This window comes from Lissotriton vulgaris, chromosome 5, assembly GCF_964263255.1.
Source record: "Lissotriton vulgaris chromosome 5, aLisVul1.2, whole genome shotgun sequence".
NCBI lineage: Eukaryota > Metazoa > Chordata > Amphibia > Caudata > Salamandridae > Lissotriton > Lissotriton vulgaris.
In genome coordinates this window covers 843,457,588-843,480,247 of record NC_141693.1, presented here as the reverse complement: position 1 = coordinate 843,480,247, position 22,660 = coordinate 843,457,588, and the positions used below count along the sequence as shown (strand labels likewise).

General features: G+C 43.9%; 1 protein-coding gene across 1 annotated transcript in view; it reads right to left on the bottom strand.

Annotated features, from left to right (window-relative positions):
- Positions 1–13,302: 13,302 nt before the first annotated feature.
- Positions 13,303–22,660, bottom strand: part of ARL6 (ARF like GTPase 6) — a 632,324-nt gene continuing 622,966 nt past the window's right edge. Inside the window, exon 8 of the mRNA XM_086922390.1 lies at positions 13,303–14,336. Within this exon, the coding sequence (XP_086778516.1) occupies positions 14,311–14,336 (26 nt within the window). The 3' untranslated portion in view covers positions 13,303–14,310. The remainder of the gene's footprint in view (positions 14,337–22,660) is intronic.

Below are 22,660 nucleotides of genomic sequence, written 5' to 3'. Positions count from 1 at the left end.
AGGCGGCCACATATCCAACAGTTTGTAGCATTGTTAGTCTGATGAGAGTGATGTAACATACTAATGAATGTGTTGTTGCGCAGCGCAAGTCTGTAGGAAAGCTCATGTGGAGGTAATTCGCTAAAAGAATGTTCGGCAGTGACGTTATAAGCAGATTGTACACGCTTGAAAATAGGGTAGTAAATGTGCAGCAGGATACTAGCAGCGATTATCAGAAGACTCAGAAAAAGCATGATTAACAATGTCACTATACAGTGACTATGAAGTGATTTACAATATGCATGTTTCTTCAGTATTCTCTGCCTATCTCTCTCTCTGTCTCGATCTAGGGGATACATGTCAGAAACTAATTTAACCGATTCACCTAGGGGAGGACTTAAACAATTAAACTGTCTGACTTGCTAGATCGTAATTTAAGTCTATATTTTTCAGAGTCTGTTTTCTCAACCAAAGGGAGCTTTGAGTCAGTTTGTGTAGGAGGGCAGGGCTTAGAGTCCAAGTCCGAAGGGAGTCCGTGGAACTTCTTCACGTGGCTGGAATGTAGCCACCCCTTCCTGCCCTCTACTTTGACGGCTGTCCTCGTTGTTAGAAGAACCAATTTCGGGGTTTGCCAGCGGGGCTCCAACGGACTTCTCCGATCAAAGTTGCGGACAAAGACGTAATCACCCGGAACCACCTCGTGGGGCTTCACATCGGCATTGTCGGGAAAGGCTGCAGCTACCTGTGAACGACAAGATTGTAGTGCAGACATCAAGGAGGCAAGGTAATCTGTCAGCATAATACAGTCAACATCTGTAATCTTTCGCGGAACAGGCGTCCCCCACATATTCGGAGGCCTACCAAAGACCACCTCATACGGGGATAGCCCGGTTCGAGAATGGGCAACCATCCTCATATAGAAGAGGGCTACCGGCAAAGCAACTATCCAGTCAACGCCCTTCTCTCTACAGATTTTGGAAAGTCGGATTTTCAGGGTCTGATTATGACGCTCCACAAGACCTGCTGCCTCGGGATGCCGGACACAGTGGAATTTCCACTGATAGCCTAACAAGAGTGTAATGTGTTTCACAAGCTCGGATGAGAATGGCTGACCGTTATCTGAGTACACGATACGGGGCAAACCGTACCGCGGGAAGAACTCGCGAACCAGTTGCTTGGCTGTGGTTGGAGCAGTATAATCTGGGACTGGGTATGCTTCTGTCCATCGGGAAAGTGCACATACAACTACGAGGACATACTTGAAACCTCGGCAGCGGTCCATCTGGATGTAATCCATCTGGAGGACTTCAAAAGGGTGATCGGGTGGCTGAAATCCACCTTGCTCTACAGGGATGCTTTTACCTGGATTAAACTGACAACAAATCATGCAAGTACGCATTTTCTGTTTGGCTGCTGCTCGTAAGTTCTTGTTGTACCATATGTGTTGGATGCTATCTAGCATTGCCTTTTCTCCTAGGTGCGCTGGACTATGTATTGTGTTTATGATGACCTGAACCATAGAGTCGGGGAGAAACCATGTAGATTTTCCCTTCGTCATCCATCCCTGATCTGTTTGGATCCCTCCTAGTTCAGTCCACTTCTGGATTTCGTCTGGTGTGGCATGTGTCTGTATGTCAATTACATCATGGGCGGGATCCCTGACTGTCATGCAGTGTGATGGTGTCGGAACTATTGTCTTTGTCAAGTCAGTTGCATGCATTTGATTCTGAGCCGTTTGCTTAGCTGTTCGGTCTGCCAGGTCGTTACCCTGGGAGATCGTGTCGGTAACCTTTGTGTGTGCTTTACACTTCATTATAGAGATTGCAGTAGGTAGATGTATTGCATCTAATAAACCTTGAATGAGAGGACCGTGCTGGATGTTGGCACCGTGAGAAGTTAAGTAACCTCTCTCTCGCCAGAGGACTCCAAAATCGTGAACGACTCCGAATGCATAACGTGAATCAGTGTATATGTTGACTCTCTTATTCTTGGCTTGAATACATGCTTGTGTCAGAGCGATGAGCTCTGCGGCTTGAGCTGACAAGGTGTCAATACAATTTGTTTCTATAACTTCGGTATCTGTAGTGACTGCGTAGGCTGCCACTAATTCTCCTGTACCTGTTCTCATACATGAACCATCCACATAAAGTGTCAGGTCCGAATCTGGTAATGGGACATCTGTCAAGTCCTGTCTGGGTTTTGTTGTAATAGTAATGACTTCAATGCAATCATGTGCCAAGGGATCTACTCCGTTTACTGGCAACAATGTGGCGGGATTTAATGTGCTACAGCGTCTGATTTCTATGTGTGGTTGAAACAATGTCAATTCATAACCTGTCAGTCTTGCTATGGTCAAGTGTTGGGTCTGTGTGCGATTTAAAAGAACTTCCACGGAATGTGGAACTTGTACTGTCAACTGATGCCCTAATACTATGGTATCGCTCTGTCTGATTGCTAAAGCTGTCGCTGCTACTGATTTCAAACACGCAGGTAAAGCCTGAGCCACCGGATCTAATGTGCTAGAAAAGTAAGCACACGGTTTGTGTGAACCTGCTTGTTCCTGGGTGAGGACTGACAAGGCAGTACCTTCACGTTCTGTGACAAAAAGTGTAAAAGGTTTACTGTAACATGGTGTTGCTAAAACAGGTGCTTGGCATAAGGCTTTCTTTAAGTTATCAAAAGCTTGTGTATGTTCCGGAGTCCAAGGGAGGATAGTCGATGTCGCTGCCTCCTGGGTTGTCAACTGGATGAGTGGCTTTGCTAGAAATGCATATTGGGGAATCCATTGTCTACAGTACGAGGTGAGGCCTATGAAAGCCCGCACCTCCTTTTGTGTCTTTGGTGGTGACATGTTTACAATTAACTGAATGCGATCAGGAGTGAGCTGTCTCCCCACTTTGGACAGCAAGTGACCCAGGTACACAACTTGCTGAACACAGAATTGCAGCTTCGAAGGGGACACCTTGTGCCCCTTGTCGGCCAGGAAATTCAGAACTGTCAGTGATGCATTTTCACATTCGGGTTCGCTCCGTGCGGTGATCAGCAGATCATCGACATACTGGAGTAGGGCGGTGTTCGCTGGCATGTGAATACTGTCGAGTTGTCTTTTCAGTGCTTGACTATAGATGCTGGGGCTTTCTGTGAACCCTTGAGGTGCGCGTGCAAATTTGAAAGATCGTCCATTTAAACTGAATCCGAACAAGTATTGGCTTTCTGGATCAATTGGAACACTGAAGAAGGCGTTCTTGAGGTCAATTACAGTAAAGAACGTCGCTTCTGAATCAATAGCTGTCAGTAATGAAGAGATATCTGGGACCACAGGATACTGTGGTACAATGCATTTATTCAATTCGCGTAAATCGATAACTAATCGATAAACTGGTGGAGCATTTGGATCAGTACGTTTAAGAACTGGTATGATAGGAGAATTACATACATTGGAGTCAGTTTCCACAACCACTCCTTGTGCAATGAGCTCGTCAATAATCCTCAGTAAAGCCACTACAGCATCTGGAGGTAACTTATATTGTCGAATTCGTGGTAGTACCACTCCTGCTTTGAGTGTGACTCGATATGGTGTAATGTGCATACACCCTACATCAGTGGGGCCTTGTGCCCACAAGTGTGCAGGTACATTCTGTAACCGGGGATCCATATCTCTTAACACATAATGACCTTTAAAATCTCGCAAAAATAAACTGACTCCTTCCGGAGAACAGCATATTATAGCTCCTAGAGCTTTTAGTGTCTTTATTCCTAATAAGTTTTCTGGGCATGATTTTGTGAGTAGTAAATCTGTAGTCCGTGTCAGAGGACCTACTGCAAGGGGGAGTGGCTGTGATACCTCATTAATGATAGGTTTTCCTGAAAATCCAAGGGAAACATTCTGTGAGCCTGAGAGGGGTGCCCCTGGAACCTCGTTGTGACTGATTGTGGTCCTGCTTGCCCCTGTATCAATCAAAAACTTTCTGTCTTTTCCTAGCACCTGACTGTGTACATAAGGACCCTCTTGATCTACGGGAACTTCAATAAGGGGCAAGTCAAATTCCCTCTCTAGGCTGTTTCATGTGTATCGTTGATAATCAGGGTAGTCGTTCTGTGCGTATTGGTACATCTGTTGTGTTGTGTTCTGTGTTGCAGTTATAGGTTGTTGTTGTGGGACTGCCACCGTTTGTGATGAAGCTGGCATAGGCGGAATATGTTGTACATTCTGTGGTACTTGTTGCTGGACCTGATCTTGTCTGGGTACGCGCGGTCTCTCCTTGGTCTTACCCGTGGAGATATTGTGTTTCAGAACAGCACAATCGTTTACATAATGACCTGGCTGTTTGCAGTAGTTACACGTCCCTTTAACAGGGGCTGTCGTATTACTAGGCTGGGTCCCACCCTTTTTATGTCCTTCGGCGGGAACTGACTGGGCAACTAGCATTTTCATTTTCGTGTCTTTCATGCGTCTTTGTTCATGTTCTTGTTCTTCTCTAATTCTATTCTGGTGGTACTGTAACATTTGTAACATTTGTGAAGGGGTGTTCGCTTGCCAAGTACTTTCGACTTTCAATACTCTGCTCTTAACCTGAGGCAGTGAATTCTCAACTAATTTCGTTACGAAAAGATGTGGATATGACTCGCTACTTGCTTTCAGACCGCTATTAATGCCAAAACATTTTTCAAATCTGGTATAGAAATCACTGGTATCTTCATCGGGTTTCTGTTTACAAGCTGAAATGGCACCCCAATCTTCCTTTTTAGTACTTAATAAACGTGGCAACACTTGTACTAACAATCCTGGTAATGCTTTAACTTTATCCCCGAGCCCTTGGCCCGGAATTCTAGTACTTTCTTCGTTTTCTAATGCAGCCCAATCAATCTTTTTGTCTCCCACCTCCCACTCTTTTTCTTTGAGTTTCTCGTATATTCCGGGAGGCAGTAACACTTTCAATATTTTCATAATATCGGGATAAGTATAGTCACCCATTAGTATCATGTCTTTTATTTCACGGTGGAAACCTGCCGGATCTTTGTCATGACTAGGTACCAATTTTTTCATTTCCAATAGTTCTATTTTAGTTATGGGGGTGTACACAAACACACGTCTAAAGGTATTGTCTGCGTTCTGTACTGGGTGCACTTCTCGCAACGGATTTTGTCCGTCCATGTAATACATTTTTCTTCCCATGACATGCGCTGCGTCGGTCTGTGGACATAGAAAGGCGCTATATCTGTGTCGGTGTTCTAGAATTACTTTGATTAGATCAGTACCTAGACCTCTCCATTTATTCATGAGTAGTTCTATTAATATATCAGGCAAGGGGCCTGGATCAGAGTGTTGGCTTCTATACAATAAGAGCAGATGTTGTATCATGTATGTACCAGCTAAACGCTGTTCACTCGGTGTCAGGTTCAGGAACGTATGTGCTAACGCATCATCACCATATTTCTCAGAATTGTCAGCCCATTGCACGGCTGACCTGGCTAATTCTTGTTCATCCATAGAATCAAGTACATGGTACCCCATTCGTTCTCGAAGTCTGTTATCAGTAGCTTGGAATAAGTGTTCAGGAGTTCTTGGATTGCACATGGCTTCTTGGAATATTCTTTTACTTTCTGGACGCACTGGGCGCATTGAATTATTGAAGGGTCTTCCCTTACCTACATATGCTATTGTTTCTCTAACTGGTAATTGTGTCTGCTCTGGGGTCTGGTCTGGCTCGTCCTCCTCTTCTGAGGATTCAACTTTGTCTGAATCTATTTCCGGTGGTGGCTGTCTTTTCTCATGCATCTTTATTATTGCATTTCTTATTCTTCGGTACATATTTTCTACACAGGCCTCTTTATCGTGATTCCCGTCTGCAATATTCTGGCCCCACCGGTGGAGTGCTTTCACGTCGTCCGGGTTCATACCCGGCCTATCCACTTCCCTTATGAAACAGTTTATAAGAAACCGTAATATCTTGGCTTTCGTATCCACTTTCTGATAGGCCATGGCCTCCTTAATACTTTCAGGCCCTACTCCTGTCTGTACGAACTGATATATTCGATCTAGATGATCTACCATTCCAGGTAGTGTTAACAAAAAATTCGTAACTCGCCGCAGACGTACTGATGCGAGCAACATTCTTTCGTCATTCTTTTTACCAGGCACTGGATCATATCTACAGTCTGCAAGACGATCTCCATGTAGTGTAATATCGCCTGTTCTAGGTGTACGTTGTTGTGCTAGGTCTCTATAGGTCAGCCGATGGGCCGATGGCGGGGTCTGGTAACCTGTCGCTCCTCCGGACGCGCCTCCTGAGGCGCCAGCTCCGAAGGGGTTCGTTGAGTGAAAAGCGGAGGGAGCAGGCCCAGGAATAGGTGGAAGGACAGCTGGAAGACCAGGAGGAACAGGAGGAGGAGTGGCTTGTCGGGGAGGAAGGAGCTGACCGTCTTGGTCGGCAGGTGGAGGTGTGCGTGGCGGTGCGGTATTTGCGTATGTGGGAGCCACATCATCTAGATAGGACGCAAGAAAAATGTCCTTTGCTGTTTTCTGGTGTATTTTAGTCGGGAGCAGTGGGGGTGGTAGTTCTTTTGGTACCTCCGGGGTGGCTTTAGGCAAACCCTCAGTCAAGAGGGGGTACATGCCGTTCATGAGTGTGTTTCGCTGCCTGTCTACCTGTTCTAATTTTACTCGGATACCTTCCTCAACTAATACGTTTTCCTGGGCTTTCTCTGGATCCTCCCTCCTTTTCTCTTCTTTTCTAAGTGCTTTTTCTGTACGCCTATGTGATTCTTTACGCCATAATTCAATGGCATCCTTCTGTGACTGTCGGGCTTTCTTTTTCCACAATGCTTACTCTACCCTCATGATGCAATCTGCATCCCATGTCCCAGTAGCAGGCCATCTCTGATTCTCGGATAATTCTTTAGTGTAATCCACCCATAAGTCGAGGAATAAAACGGCATCTAGGCCATGTTTGTGGTACATAAAGTACCCTGGGGTGTCCCTAGGTGGAATGGGAACAGCTTCTTCCAATACCCCTTTTCTAGTTTTTATCTGTCTTAATTTGGAGAACAAAGGCATCTTGAAAACTGGCTACTTGGTTCTTACTCAGATATGAACATACTGAACACAATAATCCCAATAATTACGATCGAACAATCACTCATACCACGACATCTTAAGACACATTAAAACATTTTAACATGAATGATGACAATTAAAAGGTAACTTGCTAACTGCATAATACTAGATACACTGCTCAACAGTGTAGACTGGATATACTGCTAAACAGTACAGATACACTGTCTAAAACAGTGCAGACCAGGTCTGTGTACCCACACCTGTCTTGACCGGCACAAACTAATGCGCACGTCTATATGCGTCCCCAGCAACGGTACTCACCGGGAAGCACGAGAACGGAAGGCCTCGGAAACCCTGGACTGGATTCGGACTGGATTCGGACTCGACTCGTGACGCTGATACTTCGGAACGTCGGAACCTGGTGGGCCTCCGTATACCTCGGATCTTGCTCTCTCAGCTAGGCTCTGGTCGGGATCCTCCGCACTTCTCACCGCCTCGTCTGGGTGTCGATCGCAGCCTCAGTCACCTCCGTTGGCCTGAGGGAGATACAGGAAATCCTGCGGGTACGCGTAGTTGTCCGTCCGGCTGTGGCAGGGGGCCAGGCCTGCAACGCACCACCGGCGCGTGAGATGGGGGAGGGGTCCCTGTTCGGGCGCCAAATTGTCGTAAATAATTAATTTACCGGTGCTTAATTTCTATAATCAATAAGAATAACTCATAATAAAATAAGAGGCAAAATCCGTGATATTTGAGGTTTCTCAAAAGGGTTTTATTCCTATAAAAGGAATTGGGTGATTAGTATATTGGCTCGAGCCAAGGTGGCATACCATTCCGTCACCACATAGGTTCGGGAAGGGACAGACTGACAGAGTCAATGGTAATATGCGGATATGCAAGTATGCGACAATACATAATTGACAGGCATTCATATATATAGTCAATGCATTACAGTAAAGGCATATGCAGGAGGCGTAACAGCTGAGAAGAGAGATAAGAATACATATACGTAATACAAGAGGCGTTACAATAGGCGTGCATGAAGGCGTGGACAAGAACGTCATTGTACATGATGTCACAAAATGGGTGGATCCATAAATGAATCCAGCAGTGTCAGCAGAATTACATGGCAGAGATGCGCGCGCAGCGGGGTGACGTGTAATGTACGTGTAACTTGAGGGGTGAAGGGGGACTTGACATTTAGTCCTACAAGTGTAGACGGATGTCTGGATGTCAGATCAACCTAATCCCCAAATCGTATCTAATATCTCATGTTTAAGGAACTGCATTATCTGGAGGGAAAAGGTCTCTCGGACAAGTGGTTATTTCTATACTGGTTATGAGTGCGTGTATGAGCGTCTGCGTGTCTACATGAGACGCGAGGGGGGCGAGGGAGGGCATGGGCCTACCATGGAAACAGGGCCATGAATTACTTGCATAGAGACAGTGAGGCCTACCCTCTGCCCTGCAGCTGGAAGGATGTTGACGTGAATCTACCAGACAGGAATGTATTTTCAAGGAGTGGAGCAGATAATTCGAAGGTTGAAGGCAGTCTTGGCAGGCAACGGGTTGAGCCGAGCACCGTTAGCCGTGCCAAAAAGTAAGGCAAGGGTCACTGGCACAGAGGCAGCCTGGGCTGAGGTTTTCGAAGTCAGAAGGCAGGAAAGAGGCTCGATGGCAGAATTCAGGCCTACTTCGCCAGAGCTGAAAAACGTGTAAGGTATACCACAAAAAGACGTTGGCATAGCATATTTAGGAACTGAATATCCAATCCGTTCATGGCGGATCGAAAAGAGAACATGTTAACGTTGGACGCAAATGTATTTGCGTCTTCATAACTAGCACAGGAGGGAAGTTACATGTACTTCAAGCTCGTACATGGAGTCGGTGGGGTCTAAGATAGGGGACACAATCGATCATATAATTTATATTACCTCACTATCCAAAATGGTGGTGTTGCCAAAATTATTATATCTATTTGCGAATATCCTGATCCCCCTCACGCAACATTTTTTTAAGTGCCTTCGCACTCTCCTGCTGACATTGGTATGGTCCGGTGGACAGGCCAGGGTGTCCTGGGCCCTCTTGACACTGCCACTACGGCAGGGAGGTTCAGGCGCCCCAGATATGCAGCTCTATGCGCTCTGTGCACAGGCTCAATTTTTACATTTTTGGGTACACCGCACGCCATACCAGCCCCATGTAGCGGTGGAAATAGATTCAGTAGCCCCAACTTCGCTAGATGTCGCCCTTTATAAAAGGGCGTCGCGCCCTAGAGTTGATGTGGACACTGCGGATATGCTACGGTGGACTTGGAGAGAGTTGCAGCACAGAGCCCGCCTCCCACTGTTGTTTGCTCCTGCAATCCCCTTGAGAGGAAACCCGATGCTGGCCTGCTTAGAGGATGGTGGTGGAATGTTGGAGTAGGATGGTTTTCAGTTGAGGACATTTTCAGATCCATACCCTGAGGGTCAATTCCGCTCTCCACCTGTAGGAGACCGGGATGGGGAGGTGCAATTTAGAGAGAGGTTTGAATATCATAAATTGAAACTGGCTTGTACTACACTATCAGAGAATTTCCCAGAAGCCCCCCCGACATTAGCTGCACTGCAGGACATACTGGCGAGGGCGTCACAACGAAAGCTGGTCACTAGATTGTACAAAGCTATGCAAGACCAGGCCCCGATTGTGAAACCTAGATCGTTCCAGTTGTGGAATATGGATTTAGACCCCCAGCTGTCGGATAAACAATGGGACTTCTGTTGTAAACAATTGCTTGAGCTTTCCCCGCATTATAGGTTGTGTCTGGTGGATTTCAAGTTTCTGCAAAGATATTATAGAACACCGACTAGTCTGCACCGCATGAATCTTCGTGATGATGCTCGATGTTGGAGGTGTGGGTTTGAAAATGCTAATTTTATACACATGGCATGGAACTGCCCCAAGCTGCAGGAGTTCTGGCAGGCGATTTTTGATGCGATTAACCAAATCTTAGGCAGAGCAGACGACCCCGCCCCACATCAGGGACTATTAGGCCTTGTATGTGATACAGTACCCTCTACGAGGAAGTTACATGCACTCCTGCTGTTATATGCTAAAAGACAGGTCGCTTTAAGTTGGGGGAGGAAAAGGGCTCCTACATTCAAAGGATGGCTGGCAGATGTGGCCTATGGACAGGTACAACTGGAAACGTTCTGGGAACTGATGCCGGCTGCCCCCAGAACCAGGGATATTTCGGAGCCGTTTCTATCTTGGGCTAGGACCAGGGTGGGCTCCCCTACTGCTGAGGGATCCTTGGGACAAACATAACTACTGAGTGGATACTATGTTTGGCTCTGCAGGGTGTTAAAGATGGAGAGGAACCATAAGATTATTGACCTCAAGGTGTGCCTATTTACTGTATGTACGATACCTGCTCAAAATCTTTCATAATGTGTACTCTGACTAAGCTGACTTGTTCCAGGTAAACGAAATGTGTTAATAACATGTCGTCTTTGCGGCTATTGATGCCTCGTTTGTCTACTTTGCTGTTCATCGCTCTGAACCTAAGAGTCCATGACTTATACCATGGCTTAATTTGGATTTTTGCTCATTCTTTCATGTGCTGGATGTAATTGTGGACTTGACCGGTCCTTGTTCTATTGGTTGTATTACTGTTATCTGATCCTATGACCTGATGTAGCTCGTGAGAATTACATTTGGAGAATATATGTCTGTACAATTATATGAGCTGGATTGTTTGAAAATCTCAATAAAGACAAGCTAAAAAAAAACATTTAAAAAGGGGACACCCCGCCAACTACTGCCCAATAAGTTTAATAGACTGCCCAAAAGGTCTTCTGCCGATCGCTCCTATCTAAAATCCAGACCTGGATGGATGAGAATAATATCCTCTCTCCATTACTGGTGGGTTTCCTCCCGGAAGACCAGCACTATTGATCAGGCGTTTCACCTCCTCATGCTGTATTGGAAGGTGGTTGTGCTGGGCAAAGGCAGTTTATACCTCACCTTCATAGACCTCAAAACAGCTTTCGACCTAGTCTCAGGGATCTACTTTGGCAGGTCCTTATGAACATTGGAATGCCTCCGGGAATCCTAGAACTACTGGTTAGGCTACACAATGACAATTTTGCTTGTGTGAGGTGGGGAAACCAGGGGCAACTCACTGACCTGATTTAGATCCGGTGGGGGTACGCCAAGGGTGTGTTCTGACCCCTACCCTTTTTTCCCTTTATGTTAATCAAATTGCTGACCTGTTATGTTCGATTCCGGCTGATGTTCCATCCTTGGCGAACCAGAAAATTGCAACATTGCTGTTTGCCGACTATACCCTTCTGGTATCTAAAACTCCCATGGGCCCCCAAAACCTTTTGGATCAATTTAAGGCCTTATGCGATATGAGGGGTTTGGTCATCAATACCGCTAAAATTAAGCTGATGATGTTGAATCCCTGCAAAACTTTTAAACGAAATTTGGTCTTGGATAATGTTCCATTGGAGAGGGTTAGCTCTTTTGAGTACCTGGGTATAAAGCTGTCTGACAGTATGACATGGAATAATCATTTAGATAAGGCGTTCCTGAAATTTTCACAGCTAACCGGGCCTTGCGGCTGGCGATTGGCCTATCGTACACCAAACCAGCTCTCAAACTCTATAGCGCTAAGGTAGTGAGCAGTGTTCTTTAGGGGGCAGAATTGTGGGGTGTAGTAGACGTAAGCAAGTTAACTGTGGAAAACCATTTCCTTAGGAGCCTGGCACCCCCCTTCTCCCCTTGAAAATGGACCTGGGAGTTAGGTCAATCAATCACCAAGCAAGATTGCGCCCTTTGTTCTTTTGGTACAGACTGGTTACTATCCCTGATTTGGCCCTTTACGCTGCTGCTTTTAATGAAGTTTCTGCCCTAGATAGAAATAAAACAATCGGTGGATTAAATATGTGAATACCATCCGGTCAGCAATTGGTCTCGCAAATGAGTTTGTTGGTCCCCAGTCCCTGCATACGGAGGACCAAATAAATCTCCAATACTGGTCATGGGGAGAGCAGACAAAATATTTGAAAATCCATCATGGTAGTCTAACTGATGTTTTTTTAGACATTAAATCTGTTAAATGTTTTGAGAGCTACTTTGATATTATCAAGGAGCCTGGGGACAGGAAACTGTATAGTCAGTTTATATACGGCTGTTTACCTATTAGTGCTTTTATCAATTGTTGGTAGAACAACAACAGCCAGCATAAGGGCTGTCCCTCTTGCTCAAATCCAAACAAACCCGTTGGCCATGTATTCGTTGCATGTCCAGCGTATGCAAGACCAAGAAGGAACTGGTTGGCTCCTGTATGTAGACAGTTGGGGACCCACAGTCACTATGAAGCTATACGTATCTTAAAATCATATGCGAAACCACTATTTGTAATGCAGTCGCTAAATTTCTTGGCCAGTTTTGGGCTATTAGGCGGAGGCTACTGACTACCCCCTCAAGTGCTAGGATCCAACTGTTAGAATATATTATGACCTGAGGGTGTTTCAATTCCAAAGATAATGTCTACAAAATCTGGTTTTAAGCACTTTTAATGTGTTTTATTATTCTTACTCTTAATGTATAAGGCGCAAAGGGCCACCAACGAACAATATAGAGTTGTTGGGCTGTACAGAATAACAACTGTGACAATAGTTATTTAAACAATTGCACTTGCACTTTAGTCTTTATCCTAGCTATTTTTAATAATGATTTTAAATAGTTATGTTCCTTGTTGATCTTTTTCGTGTTTACATGACTGTATTGTATTTTAGGAAAATTGACTCCTTAGAATCTTGTGTACGGATTTTTTTCTGGGACTAATTCTATTTCGAGCACTATTGATAAAAAACTATATGTTTGTATCTTTTATGGTATTATAAACCGAAATAAAGATTTTATGAACAATTTCAACGGTCACCTTTAGGGATCTAGCTAGCTCGTGACCTATTCTTCATCAGATTCCTCTTAAATACCTAGAATCATTTTCTACACTAAACCCAACCCGTGCCACTAACCCATTTCTGTCTGTTGGTGAATTACATCATATGTCTTGATTAACAGCTGCACCTTTGAAGTTTAATGATCCATTTGTTGAATGGCTTTGCAGGCTGTTTCCTGGTTTTCTTCCCTGTCACCAGTCTAGCTCTCTTTTATTTCTTTAATCAAGTGTTACAAATTTAATGCAAAGTACACTAGGACATCAAGGCGAAGCAGCACCACATATACAACCTAAATAAACACACAAATCTGTATATAATAAAAAGGTAATTTATTAGGAAACAAGGTTTGTTTATTCTGTAACCTAATTATGTGCATTTCTCTGAAACAGAACTAGACTGGATTCCCAACTCCACCTTAAATTACATTGAAACAGACAACGTATTAAAGGTGCTTTAATTGAATCATTTCTGCATCTATTGGTTTCTCTCCTGTGTGTATTTGGGTCTATGGCTCAATGGCAAATCTATTAAGCAGGCATCTGGACCATGTTATATTTACAATATTTAATGCACCATCTCCACATTTGATGATATTTTATAGTGGGCATTTTGCAAAACTCACAGCTCTGAAGAACCATTGTTTACACCCGACACTCTCTCTCTCGATCTCTCTTTTGCGCCCCCTCCCCTCTCTCCGAGTCAGTCTGTGAAAATGTACAGTTCATTGGATAATTATCCTAGGAAGAATGCATTCATAATGTAGACTGTATGTTTTATTCACAGTAAGAACAGGGGATCTTGTATGTACAAAATGCACAAGAATCAAAATAATTGCATGAACATATTTCCCTAACAACATTTGAATTCATGTCCTAACACAATTTATATTTTCTCTAATAATATGGATGTTAAATTAAAAACGTTAACAGCCAATATTACATCTGTAGAAAAAAAATGAAGAATAAGTACAAAACTCTTGAAATGCAGTTTCTCTACACATTCAAATTGTTTAAACTCACTGATTTATGAAGCAACATAAATTAATAAATATATTTAATCTTTTGCAGTTCATCCACTTCTGTATTACTGTTTGCTCAAGTAGGGAGTAGCCTGATTTCTATCATTTATATGCTACATTATTCAAAACATAGCACTTACATGTTCATGCCAATGTTTAAGGGTCAAAGAGAAGATCAAGTACACCATTTACAGAACCTTTATACAACCGTTGGTCCTAATGGCTGAATAGCTTTTCTCTTTGATGTTAACAGACGCTTGCATTTAGTGTTCTTTGAAGGCGTACACTTTCCAAATAATATTTCAAGTCTTCACTGCTTGAATCTGGTCTGATGGTAAAAAAAAAAAAATATTTAGGGACATGCATAAAAATACTAAGTGCGCTGCTGTTAAAAATATTATTACAAAAGTAAAAGACAGAAACTCGGGAGTACGTTAGTAACTTATGTCAGGTACCCAGAAAATATTTGATAATCACAACATAAAATAAAACAGAAAAGAAAAACACAGAAAAACAAAAATGCATTCGCTACTTAACAAATGGCAACACAATTGTGCGCATTACCGCTTGCTAATTTTGAGTATTCATAGGGCCTAAAAGAAATTAAAGATGTTGTGAGCTATTTTGGGATTTCTTATTTAGTCTAGAGGGCCCAGATGTATCAAGCCTTTCTGTGTTCGCAAACGGGCAGATTTGCAGAATCTGCCAGTTAGCAAATGAAAAAATTGCTTTTTCTATGTAGCAAACCAAATTTGCGATTCAGTAACCTGTTACCAAACCACAAAATGGGTTTGTGATTCGGTATTAGGAAGGGGCGTGTTTAGGTCATCTCTTCCTAATACCAAATCTCGTTCGTATGTATGAATGTTTTGTGACCCACATGTGCAGTCGCTAAAATTCGCATTTTACCACCTACTTTAAGTAGGTGTTAACCCATTCGCAAATGGGAAGGAGTCCCCAGGGGACCCCTTCCTCTTTATGAATGTTTGTAAAAACATTTTTAAGAGCAGGCAGTGGTCCCACTGACCACTCCCTGTTCTTAAAAAATGAAAAGAAAACTTTAGATTTTTCGCTTTGTAAAGCTTCTCGTTTTCATTTAAGGAAAACGGGCTGCTTAAACAAAAGATTGCTTTATTTAAAAGCAATCACGGACGTGGTGGTCTGCTGATATCAGCAGGCCACCATCCTCGTGAATTTCGTGATTCCTAGGGGGTCGCAAATTGCAACCTACCTCATTAATATTCATGAGGTAGGTCATTTGCGACCCACTAGGAATCTCAAAAGATGTACTATACACCTTCATACATTGTATTTTGCGACTCCCTAATTGCGTATCCTTGTGATATATCTGGCACGAGATTCACAAAAACATATTTCATCGGTCAATAATAATGACCTGAAAATTGAGACATATCCTCAGGGGCCCCCTATTAATGGCACTGGCATTAAATGTAAATACATTAAATGTAAAAACAAATCACAATCATTTCCAAGAATTAACTCACTATATCTGTCTTTGCCTTTTATCCCTTCTTAATTTTCAATACAATGATTTGTCAAAGATATTTTCTCAAAGGAGACACAACAGATATGATGCGCTACTGAGGAGAAAGAGGGACCAAGCCCCGAGTCACAGGTAACTTTCATTTGCAATTTTATTCTACACATAGGCACAAAGTTAATAGCAGCCTAAATTTGTAGCGCTATGTATGTAGTCTGTGTAGACACAGTGGGTACCGGATGGCTTTTCTTCACATCTGAATGCAAAATCTGCAATGGAGAACTCTTTAGTGATCCTCAAGTTTTTTACCTCATGTTTTATACTTCATGTTTCTAACGAGCATGGCGCATTGCACCGGGAAAAAGCTTTGGTACACACTTCGAGCATTCACTGCAACTCATCTTAACAACTGATCACAAGCACTGAGAAACAGTAACATACCAGATTATGAAAAGGAAGGCAATTCAACGAATAAGAAAAATTGAGAAACGTCTTATTAAATTCAATGACTTTGCTGGACCAGTATCTTACATCTGTAACACAGCTCCACTAAAATCAAAAAGAGTTCGAAAGAAAGTCTTCTTTATTGTTAACCTCCAAGCTGGCAAAATTAAACGTTCATGTAGATGTCTGGAGGTGTAGTGGTGGATATCTAAACTCAAAGATCACCATCACAGGTTAACGACCAAGACAAAGGTTCCTAAAATACATGTATTCCACTGAATATTTATTTCAAGAGAAAACAACGGAGGCATCAAATAACTAATCCTAGAATATATTCGTGGCACAGACATGAGCAAAAGCAGGGTGTTTCTTAATTTGTCCCACTTCTTCTGAGGAAAAAGCAGAAACTTTTAGTAGGCATTCATACAGAAAATACTAGAAATAGGGCATGAAATGGGGCAAGCTACAACCTTAAGTAATTTTTTTATTGAATATTAATGAAATCATCCTAATATAAAAGCTCTAACCCACATCTGCCGCTTTAAAACAAGCTAAACAAGCATTGGAAAAGCATAAGCGAGATCTACTTGGCTTTACCAATGTTTTTTAGCCATGTCTCAAATGGCTAAAAGTGAAGCTAAAAAGATACACTGCCCTGTCTGATTCTCCATACTCCCATTAAGAAGCGAGACAGAGTAAACACAATCGGATGAATTTGATCTAAGGATTCTTGAAACAATCCTAAAATCCCTGATCCCCATGTTCCGACAGAGTGGCAGTAACTTCTTCCTGCGATTGTAATAACACTTGCAGAAGAACAATATGTGATCAATACATTCCTTGATCGGAGGGCAAGAGGGGCAGGACATGTTTTGGCTAGTATCATGGCACCCCCATTTAGCTGTAAAGTAGCGCAACAGTAGGGTTCCAAATCGAAATTTAAAGTACAAAGTTTTTGCCAAAGGGGTTCGAGGGAATCCATATATTCCTCCATAAGGTAAGAATCTTTGAATTCTAGGAAAGCTAGTGCAAGAGGACCCGAACTCCAGTTGCTACTCAATTCTCCATCTATGTATCTCCAGTAAATCCCCTTGAGTGCTGCCTTGGCACAACCAGAAATTGTTCCTGGGTTAGTTCACAAATGTTCGCATTCCAATTTTGCCAAGTAAGTCTTAATGTGCACTAACCAGGAAATCCTAGAAACTCCAGCCTACCTAAGCAGCATCGCGAAAGTAAACCTGTCTGATACAGTGCATGGTCCGCTGAAGCCCACAGCAGTCTCCAGTAGAGCAGAGGTTTGAGGGCTGCTTTATGAGCGATAGACCTGTGGCCTAAATCCAACCACATTGGCAGGAGTGGGGTACTAGTTGGAAGGTTTGCCAAAGATCGCAAAAATGTGTTCTCAACCACCTCCAATGTGGTAGTCCTCTCATGTTTCCACAGTTCTACCCCATACAAGGCCCCGCCTGTAGCTTGTAGGTTAAAGATTTGGATGGCTGCAGATACTGGTCGGAAGCTAGAACCCTTAAACCCCTCAGGATACCCTTTATTCAAATCGCAACCCTAGTGCCAGCAAGGTATGTGCACTTGTGACTGTTTGTTAAGTAGTAAAATACAGCTATAATCGGTGTTCAGTGGGTTTCCTAGAACTTTTGGCCCCAGTGCTACTGCTCTATTCAAATCATTATCCTAGTGCCTGCAAGGTAATTGATATTGATTGCTTGTTTAGCGTAAAATATAGCAATAATCAGTGGGTTTCCTAGACTTTATAGCCCCTGTGCCACTGGACCTTCTGTAACATTCAAACCATAACCCTAGTGTCTGAAAACTAACTGTACTTGTGACAGCATGTTTAGTAGTATAATATAGCAATAGTCGGTGTTCAGTGGGTTTCCTAGAGCGTTTGGCCCCTGTGCCACTTCACCTGCTACACCATTCAAATCATGACCCTAGTACCTGCAAGGTAATTGCACTTGGCTGCTTGCTTAGCTGTAAAATTATGCAATATTGGGTGTCGAGGGGGTTTCCTAGACCTTTCAGCACCTTGCCACAGCATCTACTGCACCATTCAAATCAGGACCTTACTTTCTGTAAGGTAATTACATTTGAGACTGTTAGTTCAGTAGAAAAATACAGCAATAATCGGTGTTCCGCGGGTTTTTAAGAGCTTCTGGCCCCTGTGCCACTGCACCTGCTGAACCATTCAAATCATGACCCTAGTACCTGCAAGGCAATTGCACTTGACTGCTTGTTTAGTAGTAAAATTAAGCAATAATGGGTGTTAAGGGGATTTTAGCCACTGTGCCACTGCACCTGCTGCACCGTTCAAATCATGCCCCTACTGCCTGCAAGGTAACTGCACTTGTGACTGCCAGTTTACATGAAAAATATAGCAATAATCAGTGTTCAGTGGGCTTCCTAAAGCTTTTGGCCCCTGTGCCACTGCTTGTTCATTCGTATAAATATTGAAATAATTGGTGTTCAGTGGGTTTCATTGACATTTTGACTCCTGTGCCACGGCACCATTCAAATCATGACCCTAGTGCCTGCAAGGTAAATGTACCTGGTACTGCTTGTTTAATAGTAAAATATAGCAATAAACAGTGCTCACTGGGTTTCCTAAACCTTATGGCCCCTGTGTCACTGCACCTGCTGCACCATTTAAATCATGACCCTACTGCCTAAAAGGACAAATGAGGAAACCGCTTATATACAGTAATATACATGTTCCAAAAAAGGCACAGTTGCAGACGAAATATATAATTATAGTATAGCTAAATATAAACACAAAAGGTTTCATAAAAAGAGTCTTTAAACTTATTGAACTCTCCAAAACGAGTTGCTACCGATTTCATAAATAAAGCATAGGCTTTACACATCAAAGTGAAAACCAAACACTGTAATTTGCCCCAGATCACTTTAAGTTAGGCTGAAGCTGAGACTGGAATGCGGTTTTGTACTTTGTTCCTAAAAAGGCAGTTTCTTAAATTAAACAGACTCACCAAAGAAGAGGAATTTTGAAAAAAACGTGTTAAATATGAGAAAGTCTCTGCAAAAAAATCAAAAAAGTTATTTCATTCATATGCAGAACGGTTTCATCTCAGGAGTACTAGTACATCATACTAAATCAGTGCACGTTTTTTTTGCAAGTAATAGTTTTCAAACATGATTTTTGAAAAGGTCATGCTTCCAACTACCCTGACAATACCAATAGTGAAGTTTATGTCCAACTAATGAATGCAAATGATTTGTGCAGCTTGAGATGGCTAGGTCTAAAATAAAATACATTTTTTAAAAAGGCACATGCAGGCTCCATGGATAAAATACGCTGCATTCCTCTTTCCTATAAATGCTCTCACTTTGAAGGCAGTGGAAAGCAAAATAAACACCAGGCTCCCTTGAAGACACAGCTTGACATTTGACCTCAGTCTTTGAATGCCCAGCAAATATGACTAGATAAGAATAAGATTTACCGGCCTGTTATTTACAGAAAACAATTGGAGGAAGAATGAATACTGTAAACACAGCTTTGGCATGGGGAGATACAAACTCGAGCTGGGGAGCCGAAAGCAGATAAAGCCAGCAAATGGAAAGCCAAAAAACGTGAGTTACAAAACACAAAGCCAATAGCAAACAACACCTGCTTACCAATACAAAAATATACATATTTAATCAAGTGACACTTCCGCCTTGGATCACTAAAATATTTAAAAATGACCTATTCCAACAAAGGCTTTACTAAGGTGTGAACAATGAGCAGAGAAGACTAAAATATTTCTCCGCTTGAGAACAATTTTATATTTCCAAAATATGTGCCCAATCGTTTACAAGAGTAACTTGTCAAATAATATCCCAGTATTTCCAGTAGAAGTTAAATACGCTCAATTTCCATTGTGGTCGAACAAATTAGAAAAAGAGCTTACAATTTTTTGAACTACCCTCTAGAACAGAGAGAGTGCAATAGGAGTGATTGTAGAGGAACAGCTGGACCCAAAAGTATTTGGCTCTCTTATTTTGGGGGCGTTGTGGAATTTGGACACCGGAGTGGTATCCAGAGAACATGAAGCGCTGTAACCACGTTAGGCTCTTTGGAGAATGTCAACTGATCCTGAATCCTCTATACTGGAAGAGATAGAGGCATTCTTCTCGAAGTTACTTGTCCCCATCTGAATATCAAGGCAGTCGCCTTCTCAAAACTATCAGGAGGCCAAATCCGCAGATTGGTGAAGGAAGGGTTCATAATATTGAGACCCTCAGACACGTTCACTAGATTCTAATTTGAAAAACACTTATTGATGAGACCCAATAAGACTTTGTCAGCAGACTCAGCCAAGGCTTCTTTAGAGGGTATTAAAAATGAGGCATCCCGGGGGGGCGTGGCCTGGCTTGTAGCCAAGCGCAATGGCCGCACATTAGAGGAGCTCCGCGCTCGTAACTGTTTAAAACTCGTTATCCAAAGCGAAATCCGTCCCTGGAGAAGACAAATACATGGGGAAAACAATTGTTACTCCATAGAGATGATAGGAGCCGCTGGAATCCCCTGGGAACGCAGTGTAAAAGTAACGTGAGCGGTGGCCGGCTGAAGACTGCTTGAACGCAGGGTGCAGAAAGAAAGCGAAAGTGTAGGCTGGCCTTGGAGTGTTTCGCCCAGTGGAGAGCTGGGAACTTTACTGAACTTTATCCGGCAATCTCCGGCAGCTGCGGGCTCTAGAATTAAGCCCTGGGACCCAAGTGAGACTGAAACATCAGAGTGCCGGCTGTGGCCGCAGCGCAGGCCCGTTAGTGGCCCGAAGGTAATCCCGCCTCGCACAGAACTCCAGTGTGTAGCTGACTCCAGAACTCGACTGAGACAGGACACTGAGGCAATTGCAGGCCCTTGGGATGTGAAATGCCCACATAGATATCGCTGTTGATACGTCTTTCAAACGTCAGCAGCCCAGACAGGGGAGGCAGGGGAGGCAATCGTGATCACCCAGTGTTAGAAAGGGGAAAAAAACCTTTCTAACACTGGGTGATCACGATACCCACTAGGTTTCATCCTTAGAGGAGTAACCTGTTGGGCATTCATAGGGAGATAGAGAGATTTCGCCTTGCGCATGCACGTGTGTGAGTATTGATCACATTTACAGCACAGAGCGAAATAACATCACACCTCACTATCTAAGTTTGATAGCACTTTATCTCATAGTCACTCCTTTGTTGTTAATTTACTATTGATTGGGGTATAGGAGTGCCTACTCATGCCCTTTCTCTCTTGTTGGTATTTACTGTGACGGGGGTAGCATTCCACCCTTCTAGAGGGAGAAGACATGTTGTTCTAACTATTCCCGGTTAAAGTTAACCAGAGCCTCAGCATCACAAATTGGATGCTGCTGCCACAGACACAAGTCTGACCTCCTGCTGCTGGGAGTCCTTCCAGCGAGGGAGGCTTGGACAATAGGTTTCCTGCCTTGGGAGGTGCTAGCACCACCCCAGACAGGATTTTGTGTATTGGGACAGGGAGGGCTCAAAGGATTGAGACATGCCTGGGGCACACAAGGTGTCCCATGCATAGTCCAGTTCAAACCGGTGCAGGGGCTTTCCTGCCCCAGCTCAGGAGCGAAACTGGAAAAAGGGAAAGGGGTGTAACCGCCCCCTTCCCTGGTCCCACCCATAGGAGGGACCTAGCAGGTAATCCAGCCCCTAAGATCAGTATATAGGTAGGAGCTGAGTCCCTAGGACTTTAGATTATCCTGACTGAAACTTTGAAATGAAACTCTGGACCTTCATCACTCTACTTTGGAAGAAGACGACTGAAGAATCTCCCTTGTTGTCAAGGAGTGACCACCCTACATAAGCAGGCACCATCCAGCGATCGACGACTTGCTTTGCCGCCGCCTCCCGCCGGAGCTGAGCCCAGAGCCTGACAAGAACCGGATTCCCAGACATCCAACATCCCGATCCACAGTCCCTGCAAAGCTGAGACCCGTGGAGGCGACGTGAGACGTGGGACCGGCCATTTTGAAAAGTGTACGACCTGCTAACTGTGCAGCCACCGAGGTCCCCTCGAAGCTGTGCATTGGGGTTTGAGAAGCCCCAGCCCCGAGCAGCATCTGCACTAAAGATCAGCCCTGCACACTCCACGAGTTCTGCGTGGGGCCCTTTTGCATTTTCCTGCCCGAGGCGTCTGCCCAGTCACTTGCCCGTTGGCTAGTGGCCATCTTGGCGACGATCCCGTGAAACTACACCGCTGGTCTGGTTGCTCCAGACTGGCCCTTGCTTCCCTGAAAAGAAGCAGCCCCTCAGACCTTGCTGGTCTGAGTAAGAAGCCTACATCGATTCCTGCGTGGGTTGCCTTTGCCAAGGCTTGTTGCCTCCAATCTTGAAGCCGACACCGCCGACAGCGAGAGCCGTCGTGGGACAGCTCGTGACTCCATCCTGGTTGTGGTCGATGACTCCTGGACCACGTGGCTGCAGAGACAAGCTTTCCATCAGCGCCTGATCGCATCCCGACTTCGCCTGGTTCCATCCTGGTTCCACGCTGGTCACTGGCTAGTGACCCAGACTCTGTCCCCTCTGCTTTCAGGTCCTCTACATCTTCGATCCACTCTTCTCTTCTGGCCGCCTGCAGCATCTTTATTCCAAGGCTCCATAGATCTCCACGACAAAACCCGACACACTTTTGGACCTATGCACCCGCTTCCTCTGGGTTAGGTAACGCAAGTACT